Below are 19,584 nucleotides of genomic sequence, written 5' to 3'. Positions count from 1 at the left end.
TTATCCATAATCCACATAAAGGTCTGACAAGCAGTGGCACTGAAACAAAGTTTTGGTAAAAAGGATCACATCTTTGTTTTCTTCCCCTTCTAACAACTTACACTCATATTACAGGCTCATTTCAGTGCCGTTTTGTTTTCTAACACCCCACTCCCGCCAACTTTACCCCCAAAATACTGACTAATGCAGTTATTTTATTAAATTTTTTTAATAAAACACATTACACTGTATTTTGGGGGCATATTTATAAAATTAACCAGAAATCTGATCTATGGTTAATTTTATAAGCACTAATTGCTACCGCAAGTTCACGGTAGCGATAACCAGCCACTTGTAATGGCTGGTTATTTATCACGCTCGCAATAAATTAGCGCTCCACTTGTAATATAGCCCTATATGTTTGGATTTTTTTTTGCTATAAAAATAACATTGACTACGTATTTCCTTATTTACACTGGTAAATTTCTCTAAAAATATTTTTTGCTTTTGCAGTTGGGAATTTGAATCCCTTAGATTTCCATATTCTATTTTGCCTTGAACACACTGCAAAACATTAGAGAAAAATTGTAATTATAATGAATTTTTCTGTAAACCTTTTTTTCTCCAGAATATCTACTAAACATGCACCTGAACTGCTGGATGAAAGTAGGAATAATATCACTGTGTTTACCCGGATTTTGGATAGATTGCTTGATGGTTATGACAACCGGCTCAGGCCAGGACTTGGAGGTAAGAAGGGAGGTGGTTAAAAAGAATGAATAGGCACTCATAGGTGAAAGGAGGAAGCAGAGATGATGAAAAAAGAGTGATGAATAAGTAGGTAAGAACTGAGAATGAGCTAATCAAAGAGGCAGCCCTCTTCCTCCTCATCTCCTTGGTCTATTTTGGTTCAGTTATTTTATTTTATAAATCTCCAAAGGGCACACTTTCCCTCTGATCAAACCTTTCTAACTCCTTCTATATCTGGACTGTGACTTAACAGATGTGGAAGCGTTGGATCGACATGTCAACATCTTCCAAATTAATGTTCTTACTTTGTCAAATTTAATGGACTACAATATATGTAGTGTGGGAACATTGCATGTTCACTCCTTTGAAAGTCTTTTGAAAAGAGGCTGCCATTTGGTAATAACCATTTCCCCAGGATGTGGGGTAAATCTTAGCAGTTAACTAGCCTACAATATCAGTGCTCTTAAAGTAAATTTGTCATGCAGAAGTTTCCTGCCAGACAAGGTCTCATTGTGGTATTAACTGAACTCGGTACAGAAACTATCCTTCCCAAACCACTAGGGAAGTAAGTGGAGGGAAGCCCTCAGTGATAGGTTTACTTTACTTGAAGCTCCTTCTTAGATATATCCATTGATCTATTATTGTATCCTAATATGTTTCTGTTCCTGATTACATTTGTTTACATTTTTTTATTTTATCTAATGTTTCTATTGTCACAGATTCAGTGACAGAAGTGAAGACTGACATTTACGTCACAAGCTTTGGTCCTGTGTCTGATACTGATATGGTGAGTAGCTTCCTGTATATGACTTCTCAACCTGTCATGGATTATATTGTACCTTATGTTTGTTTATTTATTATTTTTTTATGTTAATGTTTATTAATTTTTATCAAGTACAAATGTATCAAAGTATAATATTACAAAGTAACATGGTAATTACCAAAAAGGATAACATTACAAAAAGATAATATGTCATCCCTATTGCATATAAAAAGAGCTGAAACAATGTCTATAATAGATAATATATACTAGATGCATAACCAGTCTTTAGAGATGAAGCGGCTGTGTTTGCCCAAGTCATTCATTTGCATAAGAATTCTTGAATGAATTCAAAACTTGATCTGGAAATAATGATTTGCAACACTCGGACCAACAATTAAAGCTTATGATGAAAGAAGCAAATATGTGCAGGGAGGTACCATTACCCTCATATAGACATCATGTGGGATTGCAGAATTAGTTATAGAGAGAAGTTAAAGGGACAGTACACTGTAAAATTGTTTTTCCATAAATGTATTTTAAATGACTTGTTATACCAACTGCAGAGTATAAAATATTTGAGAAATTGCATTTTCGGGTTTATTTGTGTATCTGAAGTAGCTGGTTTTGTGCTTTGAAACCACAGCCTATTACAATGGGTTGAGCTTCAGGTAATATCAGATCTCATTATGTTATCACTTTTATGTACACATACTTGCTTCCTTATCTTATATTTGTCTGGAACACCAAAGCTCAATACATAGAGAGAACAATGGAAAATTATAATTGTATTACTTAACTATCATGCCCCCCACTGAGGGTGTAATCTCTTCTGCTGGCTGTGTTTACTTAGGCTTGTCAATAGCGTATACGCCAGTATCAAAACTTTCAGTATAGGTTGGGAAACCACAAGCTAAATCAGCTATTTCAAATGCTGAAATAGGAGTAAAGGAGCCACTTGCAACCAATTTAATACACTCTAACAGGTAAAAAGGATCATTGGGAATAATTTAAAGGGGAGAAAGTTTTTGGGTGAACTGTCCCTTTAAGCAGTAGAGTGGAAACAAAGATGAAAGAAAGAGGAGGGGAAAGGAGAGGAGGTGTGTGGGGAGAATGGTAATACACACTAATGTGCCTCTGTAGTTAATGTGTAAGCAACCTAGGCACTTACATTTAAGCATATGACCTAATAACATGTTTAATATGGCGGTAGGTTCCTGAATTAGGAGTAGGGACTGAACCCAATAGAACTTCCAGAAAATAACTAATTTTATTATGTCTCAGATAACCAAATTCTTCCAGGGATAACAACTCTGATAATCTATCAATCCATGTTTAGTAGGGATGGACAAGGTTTTCCAATAGTGAGCAATTAGCGATTTAGCACTATTCAGCCAATTTGTAAATGGTCTAATCTCAGTTTACATGGAAATTTTGGTAGATCATTTAGAAGGGCAATTTGAGTAGTTAATACAAGGTTATTACTAGAAACGTAACAAAAAGTTTAATAATGAAGAACCAATTTACAATAATTAGACTGCAAGTGCAACTATTATTTAAATCACTTTGTGCACTTGTAGAGGGGTGAAAGCACTAGGAAGACTCACTAAGTTATGAGTTGCGAAAGCAAGCAACAAGGAAAAGAGTGCTGGCCGTTAAAAAATTGGAGTATGAATGTGTGTACATGTAAATGTATTAGAACAAGGTGAATAGAATATAAACATTCATAGTCTAACTTTATGTTACAGAATTACGACACAAAAATGTTAAAAACACTTAAATTGAACCGCTGATTTAATGAGGTACTGTGTGTTTATATAGGTATCTGATTGAATAAACCAAATTATAAATAAGGGCACACTAGCTGAATGCATTGTGTCAAGGGTTAAAGATATTATGGATCTGTGGTCAGAGTCAGTGGATAGGATAAGTATCAGAGGTGAACACCATATGCTGTATAATGAATTCAAAATAATAACCTCAAATAAGTATTTATGTTATATGGCATAGGTGTACTGAAAGAGTTAATTGTACACTTAATAATGTGAGCGTGCTGAGGTTCCAATTGTGTAATAAACACAATGCTTATAGATTCTGGGAAAACTTAGGGATAATGCTGCTATGTTATGATAGCGTAAATATATCTCACATTACTCCTAATATATAAGTCAGTGGTATGAACCTAAAGTTGCACATTCACTCAAGCAGCCCTGATTATGAATCCTCAACTAAACTACTTCTATAGCGGGAGTTGAATTAAAATATATCTTTCCCTTGGCTAGAGCGCATATAAAACGTTAGGAGCAGACATATGCAAGTCTCCAAAATTAGGCAATCTCATTATCAGATATAATATGCCAAACACAAAAATAACACACATGCGGTTCAAGTAAGCAGGTTAAAAATGGAGAGTCAGAGCTCTCAGAAGCCGGTCCCCTGACACGCGTTTCACTGTCACGCTTCCTCAGAGGGGATGGCCTCTGAGGTTCATAACACTGACTTATATATTAGGAGTAATGTGAGATATATTTACGCTATCATAGCTTTGCAGCATTATCCCTAAGTGTTCCCAGAATCTATAAGCATTGTGTTCATTACATAGGAACCCCAGCACGCTCACATTATTAAGTGTACAATTAACTCTTTCAGTACACCTATGCCATATAACATAAATACTTATTTGAGGTTATTATTTTGAATTTGTTATACAGCATATGGTGTTCACCTCTTTTACTTATCCTACCCACTGACTCCAAACACAGCTCCATAATATCTTTAACCCTTGACACACTGCATTCAGCTAGTGTGTCCTTATTTATGATTTGGTTTAATCAATCAGATACCTATATAAACACACATTACCTCATTGTATCGGCGCTTCAGTTTAAGTGTTTTTAAAATTTTTGTATTCTATTCACCTTGTTCTAACACATTTACATGTACACACATTTATACTCCAAATGTTTAAAGGGCCAGTACTCTTTTCCTTGTTGCTTGCTTTCGCAAGTCATAACTTAGTGTATTATTATAAATGTTTTGGAAATTAGATTCAACAACCATCCAAAGTGGTTTTACAAGTTTGCATTGCCATCATATATGTAGCAAACTTTTGTAATTTCTGCATGCTCCTTCAACACCCCCTAGAGGCCGAAGGATAAATTGTGCGGAGGCATAAAGGGGTCAGGTACCACCTGTGTAATAGTTGATAATTTAATTCCAGAATTTGTGATACAGAAGAGTAGCATGTGTTTGTATAGATCCTGTACCGTGTACTTAGATCTAATGGAGAGCCCAAGTCCCTCTACCACCTTTGTGTATATGTAGCAAAGATCTTAATATCATTAACTTGAAGAAGCTTGTGTGATAATGAGAGTGGACTTTTAACAGCTTCTCCTTTCAGGCATAAGGTCTCATATGTAGTAAGGAACCTCAGGAGATCTTGTTTATAAGTAGAAGTTTTAACCCCTAGACACCTTTAGGAATCTTCCACGGTCATTTTTTGGCACGTTTTCCCTAGAGCTGGGGTGGTCCTGCAAGGCATGCCATGGGACTGGATGTGGCTATCTCTCCTTCTCTGTTGATCTGTGACGCAAGGAGACGGAACGGTTTCTTTAGTCTGGGTCATAGGAGGTGGTGAGTGCCCCGGCCAGTGGCGGTATAAGGGTGCCCTTTTGTAAATTAAGTTAGTCTATCAATAACACAAGCTATGGAGGACTCTGACGCGTTAGAATGATCTCCCTCTTTAACAAAGTCTCATTCCTGTGTTTATTGTGAGGAGTTTCTGGTAGATCAGCCTGCTCAACTATGTTCCACATGCCTTGATAAAGTCAAAACATCTAAATTCTCTGAAGTCGGTCAGTTTAATCAGATTCCAGACCGACAACATTACCTCGGTGGCTTACATTAACCATCAGGGGGGTATGAGGAGCTTCCTCGCAATGAGGGAGGTGTCTGGATTCTGGAGTGGGCAGAGTCCCACGACTGCTCGCTCTCAGCAATTCACATTCCAGGTGTGGACAACTGGGAAGCAGACTTTCTCAGCAGACAATCCTTCCATCCAGGGGAATGGTCTTTTCACTCCGAGGTGTTTGCGGAGATTTGTCACAAATAGGGAACGCCAGAGATAGATATCATGGCATCCAGACTCAATTGCAAGCTACCGTGATACAGGTCGAGGTCCAGGGATCCACAGACAGCGCTGATAGATACCTTAGTGGTTCCTTGGGGATTCAGCCTAGCTTACATTTTTCCACCGCTTCCACTTCTACCTCGAGTAGTGGCATGCATCAAACAGGAGCAGGCCTCGGCCATTCTGATTGCTCCTTCGTGGCTGTGAAGGATGTGGTTTGCAGATCTGGTGGGGATGTCATCCTCTCCGCCGTGGAGGTTACCCTGTCGCAGGGATCTGTTGTCACAGGGCCCCTTTCAACATCGAAATCTAGATTCTCTAAGGCTGACTGTATGGAGATTGAACGCCTAGTCTTAGCCAAGAGAGGCTTTTCTAAAAGTGTGATTGATACTCTAATTCAGGCAAGGAAGCCAGTCACTCGTCTCATCTACCATAAGGTGTGGAGAACTTACTTCTCCTGGTGTGAGAAGCATGGATATCCTTGGCATAAGGTGAAGGTATCCAGGATTCTGGCCTTTCTCCATGATGGTTTGGAGAAGGGTCTTGCCGCTAGTTCCTTAAAGGGACAGATTTTGGCATTATCAGTTTTGTTGCATAGGAGACTTGCTGAGCTCCCTGACATCCAATCTTTTGTTCAGGCTCTGTCTAGAATCAGGCCTGTCTTTAGACAGTCAGCTCCGCCTTGGAGCTTAAACTTAGTCCTTAAGGTTTTGTAGAGGGTTCTGTTTGAACATATGCATTCCATTGACATTAAGATTCTGTCCTGGTGTCTTCTGCACCTTTTTATGGTGAAAATATTTTTTATTCATAAGTTTTTACAAATACAATAAAAAATGGTCACTCGGAACAAAACAAATTCACTACAAAGAAATACATTTTGACATACGGATTCATATGTGTCTCCACTCTCCTAAGATGTTTCGTGGTGCTATTCTATATAGGTTTTGCTTGGCCTAGTCTATTCCCGCCCCCCCCCTCCTCCTCGAGGCTTCATAGTAATGTATGAAGGGTTCCCACTGTTGAAGAAATGCCTTTTTATCATCTAAATATTCTGCTGTGGCGCTTGCCATATCAAAATGATATATCATCTTTTGTTTTATCATATCAAAACTAGGGGGGGTTCCCTTCCAAAATTGGGCTATGCACAGTCTGACAATAGTGCAAATCCATCTAGCTAACTTATTATTATGTTTAAAGATTCCTGGGATCGGGAAGTGTAGGAGAGCCTGTTCCATTGTCAACGTTATTGTTTTTTTGGAAAATCTCACTCACAAGGGAGGAGGCATGATTCCAAATTTCCTTAACGAAACTACAGTCCCACCACATGTGTGAGTATGTCCCAGGTTCGCCACACCCTCTATAACAAAGTTTGGTAAGTGGGTCTCCCCCACCTCCCGACCTAGTTGGGAATAAATACCATCTGAAGGCTACCTTAATGAAATTTTCCTTAAGAGCCGCATTTTGTGAGAAAGATAACCCGCTGGCTAAAGTCTCCCTCCACGTCTCTATAGACCAGGTTTTCCCTGTGTCATTTTCCCATTTTAGCATTATGGGTGGTTTGCTATCTTGAGGAGTACTGTTGAATAATGCATATAAGGTAGAAATCCCACCTCTAGTATGCTGATCAGAAAGGCAAAGCCTTTCTAATGTGGTACTTACAGGAACCCTCTCCCCCCCCATAATTTGTTGTGCTCTGGATTTTAATTGAAGGTAGTGATACCAAATATTTCTGTCTTCGCTATCTAAGGCTTGATACTGTTCGTATGAAATCAACTTGCCTTCTTTGTAAATGTCTGCTATTCTATAAAGCCCTTTATTGTGCCATTTCTGTTGTGTGATTTTATCAAGTGGGGTGTTATTGGTTGTCAAGGGTGTGATCATCGACCTCCTATTGAGTAGGGGAAATTTGGAGTTCAGAGTTTTCCAAATGTGTAGGGTGTGCTGAATTGCAATAAATTCACATTTTTTATGAGTGATAGCGGTGTTAGGGGTCCATAAGAGATTAGATAATGGTGAGGTGTTCATAATGTTAGATTCAATTTTTACCCATTGCGAATTATCATGAGGTTTGAACCAATGTAAGGTCTGGGCCATACGGGCTGAGTAATAATATGGGATAAGGTTTGGAAGACCCACCCCCCCTCTCCTTTTGAAGTACACATGAGATTTTTATTGATTCTTGCACATTTTCCCGGCCATACAAACTTTGAGATATCTTTTTGGAGTTTATGCAGGTCTGATAGGGGGAGAGATATAGGCAGGGAGCGGAATAAATATAGCAACTTGGGTAACAGGGACATCTTGGCTTCTGCACCTTTTTATACCCTGATATTTCTCCTACTGTTCCTGGTTCCTTCGGGAGAATGACTGGGGGATGAGGGAAGTGGGGGAGGTATTTAAGCCTTTGGCTGGGGTGTCTCCTCCTGGTGGCCAGGTTCTTAATTCCCAATAGTAATGAATGAAGCCGTGGACTCTCCTCCCCTTGATGGAAATGAAATTATCAGGTAAGCATAATTTATGTTTTTGTTCAAAAATGGGGCAGAGTTGGGAAATATATAAGGTCCCAAGTATTTAATAGTTTCACATTGTTGACAAAGCAGGCATATCTCTCTCAAAGCGGTAAAGTTTGGATGGTGACTAAAAAATTGCAATAACGGACAAAAATTATGAAGCTCTGAAAAAGCAGGGATATAGCTAATGGTTGAGGACACAGACAACAGCACAGTTGTGTGGACCAATTTTTAGCCCTTTGGGTTATTTCTGCAAGATATGAGATGCCAGCACCTCCATTGTAAGTTTAAAAAAGATTGGGGATAAAAGACAGCCCTGTCTTGTGCGGTTCTGGACCATGAAACAATGCAAAAGAACTACATTAAAAAAGTCTTAAATTAAATATGCACAACCCAGTGCTAATAGTGATCTAAAAGGATATAGCCTTTAAATGATGAGAATGGTTCCACTGCTGAAATATGTTGAAAACCCCAAAGAGATAGGAAACATTACTTAGTGAAACTACATTGAAATAGCAACAGGGTGAGAGTAAACCTTTTATTTACATGATTCAGAGCTATCTTTCAGCTCTCAGGTAAAATAGCTCATGATCAAACCAAACATCTATTGCAAGGACCAGGACAGCAACCGGATCTCTGTAAATAAATATTTATTGTTAAAAATAGTGTTACAGCCACTCCCCCCAACTGAACCACTTAGTTTAATGCTTCTTGACTGTACTCACCCTATTTTGCTAAACCACACAAAGACCCAACCTCTCCCACAAGACTCAAAAAATGGTATCTAATAACCTTATCATAGCGACCCAGAATGTAAAAGGCTTCTTGTCGGCTCAAAAACGTTCAGTAGTTTTCCCGGACTTTCACAAAAAACATCTTGACATAGTCTTCGTCCAGGAGACTCATTTCAGGAAAAAACATGAACCACGACTCCCCACTCGTTACTATGACAAATATTTTACCTGCTCCAACACCACTACAAAAAATGGGGTCTGCATTCTCTTCAAGAAGAACTTACCCTTTGACCTGCTACACATCAGCCAAGATACAGAATGCAGATTTCTTCTCTTGGTCGGACTCCACTATGGTAGACCCATCACCCTACTGAACCTATATGTCCCAAATAAGCCCCATCCCTTATTCTTTAAAAAAGTGATGACACTGTTATTAGACCATGCTAAAGGACCCATATTTATAGCTGGTGATCTGAATTTTCCCTTTGACCCCTCTATGGATGTCTCCTCCGGGAAATCATACATAACAAATAAAACTATTAAAGCCAACTGCCTTACGCTCCAAACCATCCCCACTTTTGACATATGGAGGTTTACCCACAGCTTTATGAAAGACTATACCTTTTTCTCACCCCCCCAAAAATATACACCCATCTAGATTATATATTAATTGATCAAACCTCGCTACACTTACTTATTGACTCGAAAATATCTCAAACTCCTTGGTCAGATCATGATTCTTAGTTCTTTCACATGGCCCCAAAAACCTGGAGTGCAAAATTCATGGAGGCTCAATTATGTGATTCTCACAGATCCCCAATATTCAAAAGCATTACAGGTAAAACAACCCTCTTCTTTGATATTAATGACCCCAACAACAAATCCCAGGTTAACAACTGGGAAGCATATAAATGTTTCATTAGGGGTGAGATCATTAAACAAACTACACAACACCGTAGACAATTGGAACAGGCCTACTCTAAACTGGAAGATAAACAAGGGGCGCCAACATAGTGTGAATCGTTAAAACCGCGGGACACAAGAGGAGCACGCCAAACACCTGAACACATCACCGTTCACATATTTGGATTGGACATTTTTTTCAAAGCATTTTTTGGGACATTGATAAGTACTTTTTATACATTTTATTCATCGCCGCAAATATCATTGTTTATCTGTAATATCTGATTATTTCAATGTGTCACTAATATTATACACAAATTGTCCTGAGCACTTGTTTCACTCACAATTTATTTTCGTGATTATTATTAATTTTTCACACATACCAAACACTGTGCTGTTTATATATATATATATATATTTTTTTTTATGTATACGGGTACAAACCCAATCATAAAGTGTTAGGTCCTTTTTTGATAACCTGTGTTCCAAGCGCATCCTCTTAAGTTTTTTCCTCCTCAGGAATTTATTTTTATACTACTCTAAACTGATTGACACACTAAAAGCAGCTGAAGAGGAACATAAACACAACCCGAAGTCATCAGACCTCATACAAAAGGTTAATCAAGCCAAAGAGAACCTACACCAACATCTTATTAAAAATGCGCACCGTCGGGCCTTAGCCCTAAATGCTAAATTTTTTGCAGAAAAAACAAAGCCGGTAAACTAATGGCCAGATCTCTTAGGAAAAATACTTTTTCAGATTATTACAGCAAACTCTATAATTTAGATGCTAGTAACTCTTTGACTAGGAATAAAAGAATGGAACATTATCTGTCACTCATCACCCTGCCAACCTTAAATGACAATGACAGAACAAACCGAGAATTTCCCATTACAAAAGCTGAACTACAGGATGCTATTAAACAACTGACTCCAAGCAAAGCTCCAGGGCCTGATGGCTTCACCCCCAAATTTTATAAATTGATGACATCTTACATTGACTCACATTTGCTCTCACTTTACAACTCCATAGACAAAAGCTCCACTTTCTCTAAACAGATGCTAGAAGCCAACATAACAGTCATCCCTAAAGTTGGCAAAGACCCTACACGGACGGAAAGTTATAGACCAATATCACTTTTAAATATGGACTTGAAATTATATTCTAAAATATTAGCAGACTTAAACGTTACCTCCCATACTTGATTCATAAAGACCAAATTTGTTTCATTCCCACCCGTGAAGCCAAAGACAACACAACTAGACTGATCCAAATTATCCACCATACATCATCCAAAAATATACCACTCATCTTCCTGTCAACAGACGCTGAGAAAGCCTTTGACAGAGTCAATTGGCAATTTCTGTGGCTGACACTTCTCAAATTTGGAATTCCACAAAACTTTATTGATAAGAGTTTGGCTATATACGCCTCTCCCAATGCAAAAGTAATAGTTAACAACTCATTTTCAAACCCCTTCACAATTACTAATGACACCCGCCAGGGATGTACCCTTTCACCCCTACTATTTGCACTTTCGGTGGAGGTGCTCTCTGCCAAAGTCAGCTCAACTCAAGCGGTTAAGGGAATTCAGATCGGACCATATACCACTAAATGTCTCTTATTTGCAGATGATATACTTTTTACCCTAACTAACACTAGAGAGTCAATTCCAGCCCTTATCAATATTCTCGACGAATACAAACTACACTCCAACTTCTCTATAAACATGGGGAAATCAGTGGTCATGTCACTACGGATTTCCCCAGAAGATAGACAATTTATCAACACACAAACCTCCTTTGCTTCCATGGATAACTTTACATACCTAGGGGTAGTCATAAAACCCACATTTCAGAAATGATTACAACAAATTACCAAAAACTAAAACATCAGTTAGATGTTGAACTCAACTCCTTGCACCGAACTAATCACCTGTCCTGGCTTGGATGAGTTAATGCGATAAAGATGACCACTCTGCCCAAAATTTTATACCTCATGCAGACATTAACCCTTATTCCATCAATCTCATACATAACTAGTCTTCAAAAAAGTATAAACAAATTTATATGGTCCTTCTCAAAACCGAGAATTTCAGGTCAATCGTTATATCTGCCCAAAGAACAGGGAGGACTGGGAGTCCCGAAAATTCTAAACTATTACACGGCAATACACCTTTCACACATAGTTTCCTGGAACCAAATACTTAGCCCTAAAAATTGGGTTGCTATTGATAACCAAAGCCTTGTAAACGCTCGATACACGACTTATGTTGGACCCCAAACAAACTTCGCCCACATATAAAACCTTCTAATCCACTTATAGAAGAAACACTAAGGCCTAGATTTGGAGTTCGGCGGTAGCCGTCAAAACCACTAAGGCCTAGATTTGGAGTTCGGCGGTAGCCGTCAAAACCAGCGTTAGAGGCTCCTAACGCTGGTTTTGGCCGCCCGCTGGTATTTGGAGTCAGTGATTAAAGGGTCTAACGCTCACTTTTCAGCCGCGACTTTTCCATACCGCAGATCCCCCTACGCCATTTGCGTATCCTATCTTTTCAATGGGATCTTCCTAACGCCGGTATTTAGAGTCGTTTCTGAAGTGAGCGTTAGAGCTCTAACGAAAAAACTCCAGCCGCCTGAAAATAGCAGGAGTTAAGAGCTTTCTGGGCTAACGCCGGTTCATAAAGCTCTTAACTACTGTACCCTAAAGTACACTAACACCCATAAACTACCTATGTACACCTAAACCGAGGTCCCCCCACATCGCCGCAACTCGATTAATTTTTTTAACCCCTAATCTGCCGACCGCCACCTACGTTATACTTATGTACCCCTAATCTGCTGCCCCTAACCCCGCCGACCCCTATATTATATTTATTAACCCCTAACCTGCCCCCCACAACGTCGCCGCCAGCTACTTAAAATAATTAACCCCAATCTTCCGACCGCAAAGCGCCGCCACCTACATTATCCCTATGTACCCCTAATCTGCTGCCCCTAACACCGCCGACCCCTATATTATATTTATTAACCCCTAATCTGCCCCCCTCAACGTCGCCGACACCTGCCTACACTTATTAACCCCTAATCTGCCGAGCGGACCGCACCGCTACTATAATAAAGTTATTAACCCCTAACCCGCCTCACTAACCCTATCATAAATAGTATTAACCCCTAATCTGCCCTCCCTAACATCGCCGACACCTACCTTCAATTATTAACCCCTAATCTGACGACCGGAGCTCATCGCTACTATAATAAATGGATTAACCCCTAAAGCTAAGTCTAACCCTAACACTAACACCCCCCTAACTTAAATATAATTTACATCTAACGAAATAAATTAACTCTTATTAAATAACTTATTCCTATTTAAAGCTAAATACTTACCTGTAAAATAAATCCTAATATAGCTACAATATAAATTATAATTATATTATAGCTATTTTAGGATTAATATTTATTTTACAGGCAACTTTGTAATTATTTTAACCAGGTACAATAGCTATTAAATAACCCTATGATTGGCTGATTGGATCAGCCAATAGGATTGAACTTGATTCTGATTGGCTGATTCCATCAGCCAATCAGAAAATTCCTACCTTAATTCCGATTGGCTGATAGAATCCTATCAGCCAATCGGAATTCGAGGGACGCCATCTTGGATGACGTCCCTTAAAGGAACCGTCATTCGTCGGGAGACAACGGAAGAAGAGGATGGATCCGCGTCGCCTGCTTCAAGATGGACCCGCTCCGCACCGGATGGAAGAAGATCGAAGATGCCGCTTGGAGAAGATGTTTGCCGGTCCGGATGTCCTCTTCTTGCCGGATAGGAGGAAGACTTTGGAGCCTCTTCTGGACCTCTTTAGCCACCGGATGATGGATCGCCAACCCCCGCTTGGGTTGGATGAAGATGTTGGAGCCAGGACGGATCGGTGATACCTGGATGGTGAAGACAAGGTAGGAAGATCTTCAGGGGCTTAGTGTTAGGTTTCTTTAAGGGGGGTTTGGGTTAGATTAGGGGTATGTGGGTGGTGGGTTGTAATGTTGGGGGGGGGGTATGGTATGTTTTTTTTTACAGGCAAAAGAGCTGAAATTCTTGGGGCATGCCCTGCAAAGGGCCCTGTTCAGGGCTGGTAAGGTAAAAGAGCTTGTAACTTTTTTAATTTAGAATAGGGTAGGGAATTTTTTATTTTGGGGGGCTTTGTTATTTTATTAGGGGGCTTAGAGTAGGTGTAATTAGTTTAAAATTGTTGTAATATTTTTCTTATGTTTGTAAATATTTTTTTATTTTTTGTAACTTAGTTCTTTTTTATTTTTTGTACTTTAGCTAGTTTATTTAATTGTATTTATTTGTAGGAATTGTGTTTAATTTATTCATAGTGTAGTGTTAGGTTAATTGTAGGTAATTGTAGGTAGTTTATTTAATTAATGTATTGATAGGGTAGTGTTAGGTTTAATTATATCTTAGGTTAGGATTTATTTTACAGGTAAGTATTTAGCTTTAAATAGGAATAAGTTATTTAATAAGAGTTAATTTATTTCGTTAGATGTAAATTATATTTAAGTTAGGGGGGTGTTAGTGTTAGGGTTAGACGTAGCTTTAGGGGTTAATACATTTATTAGAATAGCGGTGAGGTCCGCTCGGCAGATTAGGGGTTAATAATTGAAGGTAGGTGTCGGCGATGTTAGGGAGGGCAGATTAGGGGTTAATACTATTTATGATAGGGTTAGTGAGGCGGATTAGGGGTTAATAACTTTATTATAGTAGCGCTCAGGTCCGCTCGGCAGATTAGGGGTTAATAAGTGTAGGCAGGTGTCGGCGACGTTGAGGGGGGCAGATTAGGGGTTAATAAATATAATATAGGGGTCGGCAATGTTAGGGGCAGCACATTAGGGGTACATAGGGATAACGTAGGTTGCGGCGGTTTACGGAGCAGCAGATTAGGGGTTAAAAAAAATATGCAGGGGTCAGCGATAGCGGGGGCGGCAGAATAGGGGTTAATAAGTGTAAGGTTAGGGGTGTTTAGACTCGGGGTACATGTTAGAGTGTTAGGTGCAGACGTAGGAAGTGTTTCCCCATAGGAAACAATGGGGCTGCGTTAGGAGCTGAACGCTGCTTTTTTGCAGGTGTTAGGTTTTTTTTCAGCTCAAACAGTCCCATTGTTTCCTATGGGAGAATCGTGCACGAGCAAGTTTTTGAGGCTGGCCGCGCCCGTAAGCAACTCTGGTATCGAGAGTTGCATTTGCGGAAAAAATGCTCTACGCTCCTTTTTTGGAGCCTAACGCAGCATTTGTTTGAACTCTCGATACCAGAGTTAAATTTATGGTGCGGCCAGAAAAAAGCCTGCGGAGCGTTAACAGCCCTTCTACCGCCAAACTCCAAATCTAGGCCTAAGAGTCTGGGATAAAACAGTCGCCACAACAGATAAAATTTCCACACACTACTCACCACTTCCATCTATATTAAATAATAACATACTCCCCTGACTGAACCTCAGTAAACCAACCGGCACACAAAATACACCTACTCGGATACCTTTCTACTCCCTTTTAAGGGATGGACACATTAAAACACTTTCAGATATCAAAGCGGAAATAGGAGTTCCACTTAATACCTGGTTTTCCTACTTTCAAATTAGACACTTTTTATCCAGTCACCCAGAAAAAAGCAATTTGACAGACCCTGCACTCCATTTGAGATGCTGTGCCTATTGCCTACCACCCCTAAGCATCTAATATCATCAATATATAAATTACTACTGCAAGTAGATTCACAAAAACCACCCTCCTTCAGATCACTCTGGGAAAGAGAATTAAACACAGAGATTAGTGACTCCTGGATACAGAGCTTTAAATCGATCAAAAAATCATCAGTATCAGCCAGCATTGTTGAGACTAATTATAAACTGCTAGCCAGATGGTACTTAACACCGACACGGCTACACAGAATATACCCAGCCGCCTCTCCACAATGCTGGAGGAAATGCGGACACCAGGGCACGTTATCTCACATTTGGTGGGATTGCCCATTAATCAGACCTTTTTGGGAACAGGTCGAAACTCACATTAACCATAAACTCAATCAAACGATAACACTAGATTAACAGACAATTCTACTTAACAAACTCCCACACCAACTTTGCCAATATAAGACGGGCCTACTACAAATAATGATCAACAGTACCAAGAGGCTGATTCCACGCATGTGGAAGAAAACACAAGTTCCCACCACCCAACAATGGATAGATGAAATTAAACATGTGCTGACTTTAGAGGAGTTATACTATAGCTACTACAGCAAATCAGACCACTTCCTTAACATTCTCTTTCTGTGGAGTCAAAACTTGACACCATATCCTACAATGTAAGAGTTGAAATTAATTATCAAGATAAGAAAATGAAGAAGTCTTTGCCCTTCCCCATACCCGCACCACCTCCTCCCTCTATATCTCCCACCCCCTCTCTTTACCCTTATCTTAGTGCTATGTGTTGTACAAGACTTACGAACAAATACATTTCTAACATCAGTTGACTATCTAAAAGATTATGCAAATGGAATCCCACCTCTGCTGGATACTTGAAAGGTTTTAAATATGAGTAACTATCGCCTAAATTTAGAGTTCTGTGTTAGGGTTAAAAAGCAGCGTTAAGGGGTCCTAACGCTGCTTTTTAACGCCCGCTGGTATTTAGAGTCAGACAGGAAAGGGTCTACAGCTCACTTTCTTTCCACGACTCCAGGCTACTGCAGATCCCCTTACGTCAATTGCATATCCTATCTTTTTTATGGGATTTGCCTAACGCTGGTATTACGAGTCTTGGAAGAAGTGAGCGGTAGAGCCTCTACCTACAAGACACCAACCGCAAAAAAAAGTCTGTAGTTAAGAGTTTTATGGGCTAACGCGGGAACATAAAGCTCTTAACTACTGTGCTATAAAGTACACTAACACCCATAAACTACATATGAACCCCTAAACCGAGGCCCCCCACATCGCAAACCCTATAATAAATTTTTTTAACTCCTAATCTGCCGCTCCGGATACCGCCGCCACCTACATTATCCCTATGAACCTCTAATCTGCTGCCCCTAATATTGCTGACACCTATATTATATTTATAACCCCCTAATCTGCCCCCCAACGTCGCCGCCACCTACCTACACTTATTAACCCCTAATCTGCCGACCGGACCTCGCCGTCACTATAATAAATGTATTAACCCCTAAACCGCCGCACTCCCGCCTCGCAAACACTATAATAAATTGTATTAACCCCTAAACCTAAGTCTAACCCTAACCCTAACACCCCCTAACTTAAATATAATTTAAATTAATCTAAATAAATTTACTATAATTAAATAAATTATTCCTATTTAAAACTAAATACTTACCTATAAAATAAACCCTAATATAGCTACAATATAACTAATAGTTACATTGTAGCTATTTTAGGATTTATATTTATTTTACAGGCAACTTTGTATTTATTTTAACTAGGTACAATAGCTATTAAATAGCTACCTAGTTAAAATAATTACAAAATTACCTGTAAAATAAATCCTAACCTAAGTTACAAATACACCTAACACTACACTATCATTAAACTAATTAAATAAATTACCTACAATTAGCTAAACTAAAATACAATTAAATAAACTAATCTATAATACAAAAAACAAACAAACACTAAATTACAGAAAATAAAAAAAAATACAAGAAGTTTAAACTAATTACACCTAATCTAAGTCCCCTAATAAAATAAAAAAAAAACCCAAATTAATAAAATGCCCTACCCTATTCTGAATTACAAAGTAGTCAGCTCTTTTACCAGCCCTTAAAAGGGCTTTTTGCGGGGCATTGCCCCAAAGTAATCAGCTCTTTTAGCTGTAAAAAAATACAACCCCGCCCAACATTAAAACCCACCACTCACATACCCTACTCTAACCCACCCAAACCCCCTTAAATAAACTAACACTAACCCCCTGAAGATCTCCCTACCTTTAGTCGTCTTCACCCAGCCGATCCGAATTCTTCATCCAAGCGGAGCAAGAAGAGGTCCTCCATCCGGTAGAAGTCTTCATCCAAGCGGGGCAGAAGAGGTCTTCCATCCAATTGAAGTGTTCATCCAAATGGCATCTTCTATCTTCATCCATCCGGAGCGGAGCGGCAGCATTCTGAAGACCTCCGTCGCGGAACATCCATCCTGGCCGACGACTGAACGACGAATGACGGTTCCTTTAAATGACGTCATCCAAGATGGCGTCCCTCGAATTCCAATTGGCTGATAGGATTCTATCAGCCAATCGGAATTAAGGTAGGAAAATTCTGATTGGCTGATTCAATCAGCCAATCAGATTGACCTTGCATTCTATTGGCTGTTCCGATCAGCCAATAGAATGCAAGGTCAATCCGATTGGCTGATTGGATCAGCCAATTGAATTGAACTTCAATCTGAATTTTCCTACCTTAATTCCGATTGGCTGATAAAATCCTATCAGCCAATCGGAATTCGAGGGACTCCATCTGGATGACGTCATTTAAAGGAACTGTCATTCGTCGTTCAGTCGTCGGCCAGGATGGATGTTTCGCGTCAGAGGTCTTCAGGATGCTGCCGCTCCGGATGGATGAAGATAGAAGATGCCGCTTGGATGAACACTTCAATCGGATGGAAGACCTCTTCTGCCCCGCTTGGATGAAGGCTTCTACCGGATGGAGGACGTCTTCTTGCCCGGCTTGGATGAAGACTTCTACCTGATGGAGGACCTCTTCTTGCTCCGCTTGGATGAAGAATTCAGCTCGGCTGGGTGAAGACGACTCAAGGTAGGGAGATCTTCAGGGGGTTAGTGTTAGGTTTATTTAAGGGGGGTTTGGGTGGGTTAGAGTAGGGGTATGTGGGTGGTGGGTTTTAATGTTGGGGGGTTGTATTTTTTTTACAGGTAAAAGAGCTGATTACTTTGGGGCAATGCCCCGCAAAAAGCCCTTTTAAGGGCTGGTAAAAGAGCTGATTACTTTGTAATTTAGAATAGGGTAGGGCATTTTAATATTTTGGGGGGATTTTTTATTTTATTAGGGGGCTTAGATTAGGTGTAATTAGTTTAAACTTCTTGTATTTTTTTATTTTCTGTAATTTAGTGTTTGTTTTTTTTGTATTATAGTTTAGTTTATTTAATTTAATTGTATTTTAGTTTAGCTAATTGTAGGTAATTTATTTAATTAGTTTAATGATAGTGTAATACCAGCGTTGTCTTAAGGGTGCGCTGGAAAAAAAAGCCTTGTTAGCACTGCGGGTCTTTACCGACAAAACTCTAAATCTAGGCGTTTGTTTGTTTGTTATTTTTTCTGTTTAATCTGTCTAAACTGTATAAAACTGTCTGAATATTTGTATTTTGACATACGTCAAATTAATAAAAATGATTGAATTTAAAAAAATAAATAAAATAGTGTTACAGGATTGTGAAAACCATTGGAATGTTAAATATTTATAACTACCTTCGGCTTTAGTGCAATTAGTCTAACACGTTGTCGGGTTAGCATGCAAGCAATAACGGTAATTTTTTTTTTTTTAACTGCATGCTCCAATGAAGTCTATGTGGAGAAGAAGTTAACATGGTCACAATATCTGAAGTCCTGCAGTTAGCGTACATCGGGTTTGCTTGTAACTCGAATGGTAATCGGCCATGTTAAACGTTTACTTACACCGAGATTACGAGTTTTGCGGTAACAGGGGTGCGTTGCTAACGCACAGTTTTTTCTCACCGCTCACTTAAGACAATGCTGGTATTACAGGTTTTTTTAAACCCGGCGTTAGCCGCAAAAAGGTG

General features: G+C 39.4%; 1 protein-coding gene across 2 annotated transcripts in view; it reads left to right on the top strand.

Annotated features, from left to right (window-relative positions):
• The window catches only part of GABRA3 (gamma-aminobutyric acid type A receptor subunit alpha3), a 177,745-nt gene that overhangs the window by 7,865 nt on the left and 150,296 nt on the right, over window positions 1–19,584 (top strand). Inside the window, exons 2-3 of one of the 2 annotated variants that reach the window (XM_053691083.1) lie at window positions 608–729; window positions 1,449–1,516. In XM_053691083.1, the coding sequence (XP_053547058.1) occupies window positions 608–729; window positions 1,449–1,516 (190 nt within the window). Of the gene's footprint in view, window positions 1–607; window positions 735–1,429; window positions 1,517–19,584 lie in introns of both variants that reach the window. The other variant, XM_053691079.1, reaches the window with a different exon arrangement.

Source organism: Bombina bombina, chromosome 1, assembly GCF_027579735.1.
Source record: "Bombina bombina isolate aBomBom1 chromosome 1, aBomBom1.pri, whole genome shotgun sequence".
NCBI classification, from domain to species: Eukaryota; Metazoa; Chordata; class Amphibia; order Anura; family Bombinatoridae; genus Bombina; species Bombina bombina.
This window is presented reverse-complemented; position numbering and strand designations above follow the sequence as displayed.